This window comes from Equus asinus, chromosome 19 (genome assembly GCF_041296235.1).
Source record: "Equus asinus isolate D_3611 breed Donkey chromosome 19, EquAss-T2T_v2, whole genome shotgun sequence".
Taxonomy (NCBI): domain Eukaryota; kingdom Metazoa; phylum Chordata; class Mammalia; order Perissodactyla; family Equidae; genus Equus; species Equus asinus.
The window spans coordinates 27,271,196-27,286,732 of record NC_091808.1 but is presented as its reverse complement, the minus strand read 5'-3'; the positions used below and the strand labels follow the sequence as shown (position 1 = coordinate 27,286,732).

General features: G+C 40.1%; 1 protein-coding gene across 1 annotated transcript in view; it reads right to left on the bottom strand.

Annotated features, from left to right (window-relative positions):
• Window positions 1-15,537, bottom strand: part of ACADL (acyl-CoA dehydrogenase long chain) — a 55,909-nt gene that overhangs the window by 35,644 nt on the left and 4,728 nt on the right. Inside the window, 4 exon segments of the mRNA XM_070489152.1 lie at window positions 1,936-2,002; window positions 7,558-7,716; window positions 11,671-11,811; window positions 15,223-15,393. Coding sequence (XP_070345253.1) covers window positions 1,936-2,002; window positions 7,558-7,716; window positions 11,671-11,811; window positions 15,223-15,393 — 538 coding nt within the window.

Genomic DNA, 15,537 nt, shown 5'->3' with positions numbered 1-15,537 from the left:
TTTTGTTATTTCTAATAGAGTTTTTGAAATAGAGCCAGTGGTACTTTCCTGGGTTGTTTCCATAGAAGACAGTGTGGAAATTAATAAAAGAAACCCTAACTAAATCGGAGTCAGAAAAGCCTGTAGCGGAGCTCTCACACCCTATCACATATTGTCAACTACACCAAACAGGAAGAGACAGATGCTTGCATCTTTGACAAGAAGTAAAACTACCTTACAACTGAAGGAAGATTTTACTCCTTCACAGCAACAGCCCAGCCAATGAGAAAGGTCGCAGCCCAGGCAATGAGAAACGCTGCAGCCGGGCCAATGAGAAATGCTGCAGCCCGACCAATGAGAAATACCACAACCCAGCCAATGAGAAATGCTGCAGCTCAGCTAATGAGCAGCTGTTGCCCCCCGCCCCCACAACTGCTACTCTCTCCCAATGGACTTTCATTTAGCGCAGCCCCTCCCTCCCTCTTTTCTCTATAAAAGCAGCTTCCTTCTTTGTTTGCTGGATTTGCCTGGGTTCACCATAGCATGCACATTCTAAATTGCAATTCTTTTGGCTATTCCTGAATAAAGTCATTTTGAGGCTAAAATATGAGGCGAATTTGCTTTTTAAGTTGACAGCTGTAACTTAGCAGATTGGGCCTGCTTAGAAAGCTAAAATCATATGAGAATATGTTTTCCATTTCACTTTTGACCAAATTTCCTACTCTTCTGTCATAATAAGCCCTGTGTGTGCAGAGTTTACTGATTATATATCAGAGCTGGCACTTGTTTATTATAATCCTTTGGATGAATAATTTAGACTAATATTTCTTAAAGTATATTTGAAAAACACCAGTGACTCATGGTAGTCTATAAAAAGAGAATTTCCTAGGGCATAAGACATACTGTATCCAACTTTTAGAGGTTCATAATGCATATCAGCACATCAAAGGGTGAGACAGGGTGCACATTTTCCAGATCAGTCTGATACCACAGATATTGTTTTTCTGTCTAGTAACTGTCAAACTAGATTACAGAATGGTCTTTAGAACTGGGCTGCTCAAAATGTGTTCCTCAGACTGACGTCAGTACACAAACTGCTATTAGTCCTTGACAGCATAAGTACAGAAATTGAGAGTGTTTAGAAAATTGTATAGCAGTTTGACAGTGCCACATTTAAGCTTATGATTTAGTAAATGCAAAGGAATTAATGTAAAACTAATTAGAAAATTTTTTAAAAATTTAAAAGAAAACAAACAAAAATTAGTCCTTCAGCAGGTCTTGAAATACATGTTTGGGAAGACTTCCTTAGTGTAGAAAATGAACATCTTTTCCTCACTTAACACTCAGTCAACAACAAATGTTGACTGAGTGTATACCAGACACAGTTTTAGGTTAAAAAAACCCTCTGCCATCACTGATATTAGACTCTAAGGGATATACTTCTTCCTAAGCCTGTCTGTAACCTTAATTGGAGGGGACTTCTAATTGATGTGACTCTCAGAAGGACTGAAGGACTCTCAAATTCTATCCAAACTATCCTTTTCACCTAAGATCTTTTGAAACTCTTCTTGATACTTATGAGAAAGTCTTTTCCCCAGTTTCTCATCAACATCAAATTTATTAACCATTAACTATTGTTTATCCCATATTTGGACAATGTGAGCCTTCCCTTCCCCTTTTCTGGTTTGATAAGGGCTGTGTGGAAGCTAAAAGAACATTTTCCGTATTAGTGAGGGAGGATGCAACATGGAAGAGGAACAGATCTCATGTAACAGAAATGTTGCAAAATTCTTACTGTCTCCAAAGCAAAACAACTCAATTCCTGTGTGAACTCAAATAAACTCAGTTCCTGCATGAATCCCTAGATCTGAAAGAATCAGTGACGAGGAGTCTTTGAGACGCTGTCATCCATGGCATGACTGGAGGGAAGGGCGACGGTAGCCCCTCATTACACACCTTGCTTCCATTGACAAGCCAGTCACTTCCATCCTTTCTGGCATTTGTTCTTACTCCTTGCAAATCACTGTAACTGAAAAAAAGGATGAAAAGTTAACTAATTGGTAAAAATTGAATTATGCAAATGTTGTTATGTAAGTACATATATAATGTGATAATTCAAGCAGGTTACACCATTGTAAAAGTAGATCTTTAACTAATATAGGAATGTTTACACAAATGCACTGAAAAATCATGTCTGATGTATTATATTCTAAAGTGCTTATACAAATGTATATTGATTAACATTACATAAACTAACCAGATTTTATAGAGCATAACAAGGTCCAACTAGCATTCAAGACCCCCTAATTGGACTCAGATGACATTTCATGGCCTAGTATATCCCTGAGGTTATTTGCCAGCATATACTAGCCTGCCTGTAGTCACCTTGGTCCCCTTCACCTATCTCTGTTGCTCAAAAGTTTAGATTTAAAAGACTAGTCTCAAATGCCACTTCTTCTATCAAGCCTGCTCTAAAAGTAGAATAGACTATTTTTCTAAATATAAAACAAATATTCATAATTAAAATATTAAAAATACAGACAATATTCCAGATAAAGAAGAAAAATGATTTTACCTCCTGGAACGAACATTTAAAAAATACATCCTTCCAGTATTTTTCTTTCTTTTCCTTTTTGCTGAGGAAGATTCGCCTTGAGCTAACATCCATGCCAATCCTCCTCTACTTTATATGTGGGTTGCCACCACAGCATGGCTGACAAGTGGTGTAGGTCCGTATCCAGGATCTGAACCTGTGAACCTGGGCCGCCAAAGTGGAACATGCTGAACTTGACCACTATGCCATGGGGATAGCCCCTTCTAGTATTTTTCTATAGAAACAGATACACACTTATATGTATTTTTATAAAATTGGAACCATACATATGATTTTGATCTCTTAATATCTAATGTTTTTCTATAAGATAATTTTTATTAGCAGCATAGAATTTCCTTGTATGGATTTATCACGCTTTTTAAAAACAATCTCCTATTGTTGAGCACTTAGGTAGCTTCGTATTTCCCTAAATATCCTACATTGACTAGATCATGTATAAATAGTCCCCATCATGTACTGCTGTGAGAGTTTCCTGATTCTTCTTCCCGTGTAGGTCTTTGTATTCTGTACCCTATGGCAGTCTGTTTACGGCTCTCTGTATCAGGCTGAATAAGGACCCTCAGAGACAGCAGGTGCTAATCCCCGGAACCCATCAGTGTGACCTTATACGGAAGAAGGGTCTTGCAGATGAAATTAATTTGACGATCTTGAGATGGGGAGATTATCTCGCATTATCTGGATGGGCCCTAAGTACAACCACAGATGTCCTTACGAGAGAGAGGCAGAGGGAGATTACATAGACCGAAGAAGAGCTGGAGCAAGGTGATCACGGAGGCAGAGACTGGAGTGATGAGGCCACACAGCAAGGGATGCTGGCAGCCAGCAGGAGGCGGGAGAGGCAAGGAATGGATTCTCCCCTTGAGCCTCTGGAGGGGGTCTGGCCCTTGGTTTGGGCCCATTGGTATTGATTTTGGACTTCTGGGCTTCGGAACTGTGAAAGAATAAATTTCCGTTGTTTTAAGCCACCGAGTTTGGGGTAATTTGTTACAGATGCCATAGGAAACTAACACACTCTCCTAGAGCATTTACCTTGAATTTCAGTTATTAATAAAAAGATCTCCTCTTTCCCACCTACCCCATTTATTAGACTCGAGTCTTTTGAGGAGATGGTGTATATCAAGATCACGTTTACGTGCCCCGCACCCAGCACAGTGCTTTGCACATTACAGCCACTCAGTAAACATTAGTTGAATTACATTGTTAAAAATGTCAAGTGTGCAGAAAAGAGTTAATACAGCAGGCTTCAAGCTGCTATCCTTGGAAAGGCCTGATTCCGAGTTTGGCTCCTGGCTGGTGTCTGTGAATTCGGATTTCAGGAGAGTTCTCACCGTTCCCAGAACGGGTGAGAGTGGCTCGCTGTGCCTAAACTGTTTGTGCCGACACCATGGCTTATGCTGAACGTCTGCTTTCCTTACGGCAGCCTCAGCTCACGGTACACACTAGGCAGAAGGCGCCCGTGTGCCAGCCTCCAACAAAGCCCCGGGCCCTGAGTCCCTAAGAAGCCACCCTGGGAGACAGCATTGCACATGTTGTCACGACTCGCTGAAGGAAGCGAGCGGTGTTGTTGTCACGACTCGCTGAAGGAAGTGAGCGGTGCTGTGCGACTCCATCAGGCGCAGACTCTTGGAGGCTGCTCCTGGGTTTCTGTGGATTTCAGTCCACGAGGCTCTTCCTTTCACTGATTTTGTTTTGTGCCCTTTCACTGTAATAAATTATAGCTGTGAGTACGATCACATGCCGAATCCTGGGACTCCTCCTGACAAGTCACAGACCCTGGGATGGGAGTCTTGGGGACACCTGACATTAGAAACAAGGCCACCTATTTGAGAGGATAAGTTAAATGACAAAAATCTGTGAGTCATTCTGTAGCCTGGTTTTCAGCAAAAGGATGGATGCTTACAGGGAACATATTAAAGCTGCACGCTGTTGTATTCTTTTTTTTTTTTTTAAAGTATCTGAGTTGTTTTTTTACACTTTTTAATTTTTTTGGTGAGGAAGATTGGCCCCGAGCTAACATCTGTTGCCAATCTTCCTCTTTTTTTTTTTTTTTTCTGAAGCCCCAGTACATAGTTACATATCCTAGTTGTAAGTCCTAGTTGTTCTGTGTGGGATGTTGCCTCAGTGCGGCTTGATGAGTGGTGTGTAGGTCCATGCCCAGGATCCGAACCGGCAAACCCCAGGCCACCAAAGTGGAGCACATGAACTTAACCACTCAGCCACAGGGCTGACCTTAGTTGTATTCTAGCATCATAATTTTCATCATAAATCAGTATGAAGTATCAGTTTACTAAAATCTGTATATGGTTTATTAAAATAATTCTTCTATACAAGGACATATCAAAGGTAACAAAGGTAAGGACTAGCTCAGTTTGTTGATTTTAAAAAAAACTTTTGAATGGTAAATATGAAACAATAAAAATGGCTTTAAAATATACCAGTTAGTGGGGCTGGCCCCGTGGCTGAGTGGTTAAGTCTGTGCGCTCCGCTGCAGGCGGCCCAGTGTTTCGTTGGTTCGAATCCTGGGCACGGACATGGCACTGCTCATCAAACCACGCTGAGGCAGCGTCCCACATGCTACAACTAGAAGGACCCACAACGAAGAATACACAACTATGTACTGGGGGGCTTTGGGGAGAAAAAGGAAAAAAAAAAAAAAATATACCAGTTAGTGTTGCCAAGAATTCAGACTCTCCCAATAATCCCATTTAAGTAAGCCTCATTTTCTCCATTTCACTGATACAGACACTGAGGCTCAGAGATTGTGCCCATGATCACACCGCTGGTGTCAGAGCATCAACCTGCTCTATGAGCTTGGTTAAAATACTTTGTTTGTCATTTTCTGTTTTCTCCTTACATAGGGATCACAATATCTCTATATTTCCTACAGGTTATTGGGAGGGCCAAATAAGACAATCAGCTTGAAAGCATATAAAATGTTCCAGGATCATGCAAATGTACATAGGTGTACAGAAAGGAGTCTCCTGTGTATATGGAAGGCAAGGGGCGGTGAAGCCCTGGGTCTTTTCCAGCGAACTCAACCTGCTTCTGTGAAAGCCAGATCAAAGCGAGGACACAGCGAGCAGCCGCGCCACCTCTGACAGTCCCCTCTTCTGTATTCTCTCCCTCCCACGTGCTTTCTCTAGACTTCTCACCTTACCCCTCAACACTCTAATCCTCTCCTTCGCGGCGGCTTTCTCCACTTTCGCTGTCTCTTACCCACACGGCCCCTCGGCTGGTCTCTCTAAACATCAGACTGATCTGCTATCCTTCCACTACTCGCACCAGACTTCCAAACAATCCGCCTCTTTTCTCCATCCTCATCCTCAGCGTCCTTCTTAATTACGTCTTCCTAACCACAGACGAGGACAGAGAATTTAAATAAGCTAAAATCAAGCAAGCCTCTGTAGTGGAAGTTGGAGATAAATCAAGATCTCTCATTTATTCTGTTGCCTCTAGATGAGAGGTAACATGAAGTGGGTTGGAACTGGAACACGCTGATCAGAGAGCTAATGTGATGTGATCAGAATATTGGGCAGTCAGCCAGTTATCTTAAGAGAGTTATCTTAAAAGCAAAGGAAGAAGATTAAATTCCTACTTCTTTCAGGTCACATTTTTAGGCAACAGAAATAAACAAAGGCAGATATTTTTGCAAAATTAAGTATCAGTATTCGCCTGTAATTACAGATTTATATCTGGGAAAGATAAATACAATTCAAGCATATTGCCAAGTGACACTATAGAATATTAAGACATTTAAAAATAAACTTCAGTGTCAAAAAAGAACATTTAAATCATTAGGGCCTGATCTTTGCAGAAACAAGTCTTGGACTTTCGATTACTGCCTCTGCCACATCCTTAGGTCCTTCCTCCGCACCGCCTCTGCCCCACTGGCCTGCAGGTCACTGCTCTCTTTACCTAAACCATTTTCCTTACCGCGCTTGCCTGTTAAACTACCGCCCCCTCTACACTGCCTTTCACCTCCCAACTCTGGAGAAGATCAGCCTGTGTTCTCAATACCATCTCACTGCCTTCCGAAGCAGCTTCCGCCCCTCCTCTCCACTGAAGTCCCGATCAAAGGATCACCAGTGGCCTGCCGTGACCTTTTCTCAAGTCTCAACCTCTCTGTGGCCTTCACATTACCAACTTCTCACTCCTGTCCTATCGCCTTTTCAAACTCACTTCCCCTCAGGCTCGTGACAGCACTTGTCGAGATTTCCTTCAAACTCAATCCTTCTGTCTCTGTTGCTGCATCCTGTGCAGCTCCAAATGAAACAGGACACCCAGGTCTCCTCCTCGGTCTCCTTTCCATCCTTTCACTTCACCGCACGAGGATCAGGTCCCACCATGTGGAAGCTCTTCACCCCATCCTTCCATAACTGGTTCCTTCTCATCTGTCAGATCTCAGCTTAAATATCACCACTTTCCAGAGGTCTTCCCTAGTGCTTCTATCTAAATTCGCTTTTTCTTTCCCCACCAAACACACATGTATCATTAGTCTCTGGCATAGCACTTAGTTTCCTTCACAGTACCTATGACAATTTATAATTATGAACATATTCATTTGTTTCTTGTCATTCTCTTCAATAAGTACAGGGCCCACAGCTGTTTTGTTCGCCACTGTATACCTGGTACACTGAAGGCACTTACTAAGAACCGTCAAATGACTGAATACATGATCATATTCATTCCCGTTGCTTCAGTTCTTGCTTATACATGAATGGCTTTTAAAACCTCTTGCCCCTACAGTCTGTCTCCAGAGTTCCAAATCCATATTTTTAACAGACTGCTGGACATTTCCATATGAATGTCACACCACATCTGAAATTCATCTGCCCAAAATTCAACCCATATCCTATCATTTATTTTTGTTACATTGTGTTAATATCTCAGCTTTGTATAAAGCAAGTACTGGGAAAATATTTGCTGTTAAAGCATTGCTTCCAAGACCTCAAAACCAATTGAACGTTGAGTTACCCTCCAGCCTAGGCTCTCTCACTGCCACGGCACCAGTGCATCTCCCTGCCATCACCAGGGGTACATGCTTCATCTGTTCTTCCGAGACGTGGTTTGCAATACAGGGCATGACAATATCCGAATGAAGACTAAAACCTGGGCCTGCCCAACTCGAATATGAAAAAAAGAAGAAAATTTAAAGCACAAAATAGTTATTTTGTTCTATTTTTAGTCTCTTTGGTTTCCAATTAAAAAAACAACAAAATATTAAAGATCTTATCACATTGTGTGGTAATAGCCTGTCTCCCCGAAACCTTTTGTTTTTACTACTCTTTTAATTTATGGCTCTAACATAAGAGTACTCTAACAGAACTCAACGAACACTTATTTAGTGAATTAAAAGATGGAACATTTAAAAATATTAATCACCTACAACTGTATTATCCCAACACAGCAACTATTTTCATTCTGACAAATTACCTTTGCCATAGGGATATATTCCAATACAGCTGCAGTCATGGTGTAAATGTTGTACTTAACTGTTTTCTTTTTAAATTATACGACACGAAAAATCTTATTTTTTTAATCACAGTTGTCACAATAATATTCTTAAATAACTGCAAAATATTACAAATTGCTTATGTACCATAATTTACTTAGTCATTCTCCCACTGCCAGATATTTAGATTACTTCCAAATTTGGGGGATTATTCCCCAAAGTGGCATCCTAGATCAAAGAGCAGTCCTATTTTCACATTTTGTATGTATCCATATTTTTAATCCTCAAAGTATTTACTGTTCTAATTTATAATGCTACAAATAGTATATGAGTATGTTATTTTCCCAGCAACCTTGTCAGCACGGGGTATTATGATCTTTCATTTTCACTCACTTTTGTAGATACCTACAATGATACCACCAGGTAGTAGGGATGAACTTTTTTCATCTAAAAAAAGTCTATTTGCATTCTTTTTTGATGAACTGGTTCAAATCTTTTGCCCACTTATCAAGTGAAATCTTTCTTTGCTATCATATATAAAACTTTTGGTATATTTGACAGTAATATTTTTCTACTCTACTGTTCTCTTTCAAATTTCTTTTTAAAGGAGGAAAAATAACCAAATAGGTCAATTAGAAATGAAGCTATCTCTTTAATTTTCAACAGCACCTATTTTAACAACTTAAAAAGAGATTTTCCTATCTTCCTACATTCAAAAATGTGCAAGAGTACAGGGTGGCATAATCTTTCATGTCTTACAGTGAAGTTCCAATCTTATATGAAGATTAGAAAACATCGTTTTCATGATTTTAGAACAGTGAGCAGTGTGCTTACAAACAAGACTCAGCTTCAAATGTCCCCACACTCACTGCTCCCCACAGACCACAGCTGCCAAGCACCAGGCTCCCAGTGCTATCGCGATTCACTGGGCTGCATGGTGACACTGAGCAGGCCTTGTGTCCTAGCTTTTCCCAAGCTCCCTACTCACCTCTCCAGCTTCCTCCCATCTGCAAATAACAAACATTGTAAAATTACAAAAACATTTTTTTGTATTATTTAAATGGTGACAATTTGAATTTATGAATGATTTTGTGCAGGAATGCTCCCTTAATTTAAGGTAACTATTGTTGACATTTGGCCATACCCTTCTACCTGCATGATTCTTTTACCATTTCTCCTCCTTGTTCTCCTCCTAAGCTCTTCATAGTTGCCGCTTTCTTTCCCTGCCCCTGCTCTTGACTACTTGCTGGACCTGCAAATCGCACCCAGTGATATTCATGGGTGTAGGTTCTCTCAGCTGGTAGTCTTAGTTGTGCCACACAGCCGTGGGAATTTGCCCAAACTGTCCTGTAAAGGCAACTGCCCTCTGCATGTTTCCTTAAACTGCTGAACTAATGGGACGAGCATATATGACAGCTGACAAGAATGGGCAACCTCATCACAGTTTAAGTAGAAACCACAGAAGAGCAGAAGCACCTTACAGCATGGCTCCATCAAATGAACTTCTGAAAAAACTAGATATTTGAGTAGGATTGTGCAACCTCCGCTTTTCTCCTTTAAAAATGAAAATGAGGAAAGAAATGGCTAGCTGGAGACAGGTAAACAATCTGAGAATTTTTGTTTTATCTTTTTAAGTGGTAATTAGACATGGTTAGTAAGATATAGGGTATTTGAAGATACTGATTAAAGGTAAATACAGAGACCTCAGGAAATTTTAAAAGAAAGCTTGACTCCCGTGTTGCTCTGGTATGTTTTGTGTATTGCCTAAAGTAACTTTGGAACTATTTTATTGTCAACCTCAAATTTGTCAACTTCTATTATTTTTACTTCAAGTCTTCATCAACAATTTTTCTGGAACAAAATTTAAAATCAGTAAAGAAATAAACAAAAATTCTCCTAGAGTGAAGTAAACTACATTTCTTTTGTCTTTAAGAAGCTGGTTGCTTTTTACCTAAGATTAGTTATGTATGGCATCAGAGTTTAGCTAGTTTTGGTTATTCTTACCAAGAAAGTATTAATAAAAACTTATGAAAGCTCTTTTTAAGTAATATTTTAAAAAACCATTCTAATTGTAGTAAAGTACTGGCACTGAGTAAATTTTGGAAACATAGCAAAATCCTACTTTAATAGAAATGACAGTTTTTGGATCAGTAAAGTATGTAATCAGTAATTACTTAATCAATCAATATCTCGCCCAGTAATAAAAATACTTTGAGGTAGCCAATTGCCTACCAAGATTTGCATTATGCTGGCCTTTTTGAGCTTTTATGCATTTTAAGTCATTCATAAAGTAGAAAACAAAGAATATGAAATTGACCAATATTTTGCGGCCACTTAACCAGAGCTTTCAAAAATACCTTTCTTAGATTGAGTTGCAAATTTCCAAATTTTCTTTCTTTTTAATTGAGGTATAATTGATATATAATATTATATTAGCTTCAGGTGTACAACACAATGATTTGATATGTGTATATATTGTGAAATGATCCCCACAATAAGTTTAGTTAACATCCATCCCCATATATAGTTAGAAAATTTTTTTTCTTGTGATGAGGACTTTTAAGATCTACTCTTGGGCCGGCCTGGCGGCGGAGTGGTTAAGTTCACGCACTCTATTTCGGGGGCCCAGGGTTTCACTGGTTCGGATCCTGGGCGCAGACATGGCACTACTCATCAGGCCATGCTGAGGCGGTGTCCTACATGCCACAAATAGAAGGACCCACAACTAGAATATGCAACTATGTACTGGTGGGCTTTGGGGAGAAACAAGGAAAAAAATAAAATCTTTAAAAAAAAAAATCTACTCTCAGCAACATTCAAATATGCAATACAGAATTAACTATAGTCACCATGCTGTACACTACATCTCCAGGATTTATTTATTTTAAATGGAAGTTTGTACCTTTTGATCTCCTTCTTATTTTTGAATTATCTATTTTAAAATTCACTTATAAACCTTTGAACCTTTCAATAAGCTTGAGTCCCCTAATATCACTGTATTATACTGAAGAGCAGTAAGAATGTTTATAAAACACTAAACACAGTAACTTTTCTGCAGAACACACAGCATTCTAGGAAATGGCCCTCATTGTACTGATACCGACCCTGATATCAGTTTCCCTACATTAAACCCAGCATATATGAGTTAAAAGCAAAGCACTCATTCCCTGCTTACTCCTTGGCTTCCTGGCTTCAGAATCCACTATCCTCCATGGAGACAGACACAGCCAAGGACAAGCACCTGAATTCATTGTTTCTTCCCTGCAAAGAGATACGGGCTGGTGGGAAAGCTGCTGACCAGCAAGGTCATGGGCTCCCTCCTCTCTGCAAGTGTCTCAAGGCCAAACACAGGCTGGTGGGAAAGCTCTGACCAGCAAGGTCATAGGCTCCCCCTCCCCTACCTAAAACCCCAAATAAAAGTCCTTCCTTTTAGCTTTTTGGGGAATTTTGGGATTTCAGTGTTAGCTGCCCTCTCTCCTGGCTCAGTGCTGTGCAATAATAAAGTCCTACTTTCTTCCACTACACCCGGTGTCAGAGATTGGCTTGCTGCACAATGGGTGAGTGAACTCACTTCAAGTTCGATATCAGTACCCCTACTGTATATTAAAGGAAAATGTCCACTTACTCTGCGTGACGAGGAATCAATTCTTCTTGAAAAAACTTCCTTACACTTTCCCAGAAAATGTCATGCTCTGAAGAGAAGATTCTTCTAATTCCTATATCTGTTAATTTTTTAGCAGAAGGAGTTTCTGGACGTTCCTTCCCTCTGGAATGAGAACATCTTAAAAATATATATATGTTAAGAAAATTAAGTGAATTGTTACTCTTCATATCCAAACTAATGTCACTGAACAACATGGAAAAACGCTGATTTTTTTTCCCCAGAGACACTTTAGAGGCAGGCAGAAAGAGCCTGAAATTTGACAAACCTGTTCAGATTTGAGCACCACTTTTGATAGGATGTACCTCACCTAGATAAGATTAAGAAGCAGTTGACCCTTATTCAACTCACTCTTCACTTCCAAATCCATAAAGAGGACATCATGCCAGAACTAACCACATGTTTGAGTTGAGGAAAAAGAGTGTTGTCACTTGATGTGGATTAAACTATGCAAAGTTCAAATATTACAATCAAACAATACTGATAAGTTTTCATGTCATGTACAATATTAAAGATAATGCAAACTCCCCCAAATTAATATTCTATCCAGAATCATACAATTGCAAATGGCAGGTGTGTAAGATATAAACCACCTTGATGTTATTGCTATATTACAGAGCCAAGCCGGCTGTCAATCAAAATCAGAATGCCCACCAATCTCTGCAAACATTAGTACAGAATTATTCAAGACCTTCAGAAGCTGACTCTTCCCTCCCCCGCCCCCACACTGAGCTTAAACTGAGGCTGCTATGCAGTCCTTTAGTTCAATGCTCTTCAGATCTTCCCCCCCGGGGTACTCTTGAACAGATTTTGCAAATCTGTGTACCACTTTGCACATTTTCATGCTCACATCCAAAAAACTTTTTTTTTAATTCTTTTTTTTACTGCAGTAACAGTGGTTTATATTATATAAATTTCAGGTGTACATTGTTATATATTTCGATTTCTGTGTGGATTATATCATGTTCACCACCCAAAGACTAATTACAATCCATCACCACACGTGTGTCTAATCACCCTTCTTGCACTCTTCCCTCCCCCTTCCCCTCTGTTAACCACCCAAAACCTTTTTATCATATATTCAAATATTGCCAATGGATGTTTTTCTGTTTTGCATGAAATCCTGTTTGGGTTTCTCTCTTCCTTAGTTGGACCATGCTATTTTTCTCTTTTTTTCTTTCTCAGTCTTTGTCCAGAAGATTTAGCCTTATTTATTAGCAACTAGGTTGTTTCAATCTTTTTTTTCCCCTGAAATGGATTATCTTGTTCCGGTTTATGTATTTTTGCTTGATGCTATGGACTGAATTGTGTCCCCCAAACTCATACATTGAAGCTCTAACTCCCAGTGTGATTGTACTTGGAGATAGGGTTGTGAGGAGGTAATCACAGTTAAATGGGATCATAAGGGTGGGGTCCTAATCTGGGAGGATTGGTGGCTTCATAAGAAGGAGAGAGATGTCTCTGTGCACAAGCACCAAAGAAAGGCCACATGAGGACACAGGGAGAAGGCAGCCATCTACAAGACAGGATGCAAGCTCACCAGGAACTGAACTGGCCCACACCTTGATCTTGGACTATCCAGCCTCTAGAATGATGAGAAAGACATCTCTGCAGTTTAAACCACACAGTGCATGGCATTTTGTTACGGCAGCTGGAGCTAATACACTTATTATACATTTTGTGTCATTTGGCTTTAGGTTTATTTTTTATATGCAACTTTTAGTTGAGTTTTATTTAACACAATCTGAGATGTCTCTGAAGTGGTAACCTTTAGTTGCGAACATTTAATACTACAATTTTTATACTGGGACTGCCTTTCATCTTCAGAACCATTTTCCTGGTTGCTAGTCTTCATCCAAATCATCCTCTTTAGTGGCTTCTTCATTCACTGAGTCAACAAGTACTTTCTGAGGGCCTATTACGTACCAGGCCCCGTTCAGGTCACCTGGGATACACCAGTGAGCAAAACAAAGATCCCCATCTTCAGGCTCACATTCTAGAAGGGGAGACTGAATAATACCAAATGATAAATAAAGAAGCACATTATATAGTAAGTTAAAAGGGGATAAGCACTGTGGAAAAGAACAGGAGAGCAGGGATCAGAGCATGTGTCTGGGACAAGGCAGGGACAGAGGCTGCAGTATGAAGTGGTGCAGTCAGGGAGGGTTAGCTAGAAAAATGAGATTTGAACAAATGCTTAAAGATGACAGAGTTAACCAAGCAGATTTCCAGAGTAAAGGAGTTTTAGGACAGGAATACCATTAGAGCAAAGGCTGTATGCAGGATGGTATCTGACATGTTCTAGAGAGAGCAAGGAGGCCAAGTGTGGATGAAGCGAATTGAGCAACGAGAAGAGCAGCAAATGTGGTCCGAGGTAACAGGAAACCAGGACGTGCAGGGGACTTGCAGACCACTGCAATGTCACATCAAACAGACTAAAATTTACTTTATCCCATAACTGAAGTGTTTGGTTCCAACTTCTTGCTCATAGAAATAAAACTATAATGCACACATGTGTCCATACAGCTTTTCCATACTTGCGACTTTTCCTTAGGAAAAAAAGTGTGCTGAGACTAGAAAACTGGGGCTCTAAGACACTAAAGCATTTGTCAAAATAGTAAATAATAGAGCAGAAGTTACATTCAAGTCTGCCTGCATCTTAAAATTTTATATGCCATGTTAAGGGAACTTTCGGAATATTTCTAAGTAAAATACACCAAGACACAGGAAAGTGAAAGAAGTGCTAGAAAGACTTTCAGGTGAGCCAAAGGTGTTCAAGAGAGAACATGCAGAGGGAAGAAAATCGGGACACTTGACAGCAAGTTTGCTGGAACACCCATTTCTTACTTTAAAGACCAAAGGAACCTGTACTGAATAAATTGGCCCTTTTCCTCTACACAGACCAGGAAATCTGTCCTGAATAAATTGTCTGCTGTTTCCTAAGGCAATAAACTGCTACTAATCTAACAGGCTAGGCTTTAATTATTACTATTATTTTTAAGTCTCATTTACATTATAAAAGGGAGACAGTCTCCACCAGCACCTCCAGCAACTTGGAGACTGGTTATAAATACCCAATCTCGGCCCTCACCCCAGACCTACTGAACCAGAATCTGTATTTTAACATCCTTAAGTGATTCACACGCACACTAAAGTTTAAGAACCATTATAATAAAACTATAGCCCCTGACCTATTCAGAGGGACCCTCAGGTCTTCCTTTTTCCAACATTCTCTGTATGAGAGTAGATTTTCTTCCTGATAAATAAAGGAAAAGCAATAGGATATACTGGAGCATGTGAGGAAGCCATTTGGTTTAAATCTAATTCAGCCTGACCTTGTTTTCCCAAAAGGGCCTGAAGTGGCCTGTTGAGCATGCACTGTACACCTGCTTTAAATATTTACTATGCCCCAAAGATGAGAAGGATGCCCTTAAAGACAGAGATGTAGCTTCCTCCATATCAGCATTTCTTTAAAGATAAGCATCTCTTTCTGGGAAGTAAGGCTTAATTACTGACCTGCTGTGCTCACCTTGTGACCACTGACCTGCTGACCACCGACCTGCTGTGGCAGCTAAACCTCTCCTGACAGTAGTAAAGGAGATACTCTTGTCACGAGAGATGAAAGCTCTTTGTTCCAAGACGGTATACAACCACGCTGGACACCCCACTATTTGGTGCTCTTCCTTCCTTGGGGAAAACAGACCCAGGGTTATAGTCCTTCGACCTGGCTCCTAATAAACTCACCCCAATTTTGATTTATAGACTGATTATGGGTTATTTGCCTCAACAAGCGTTTGTCAATGAACCGCCGGTTAACGTGCCTGCCTGACG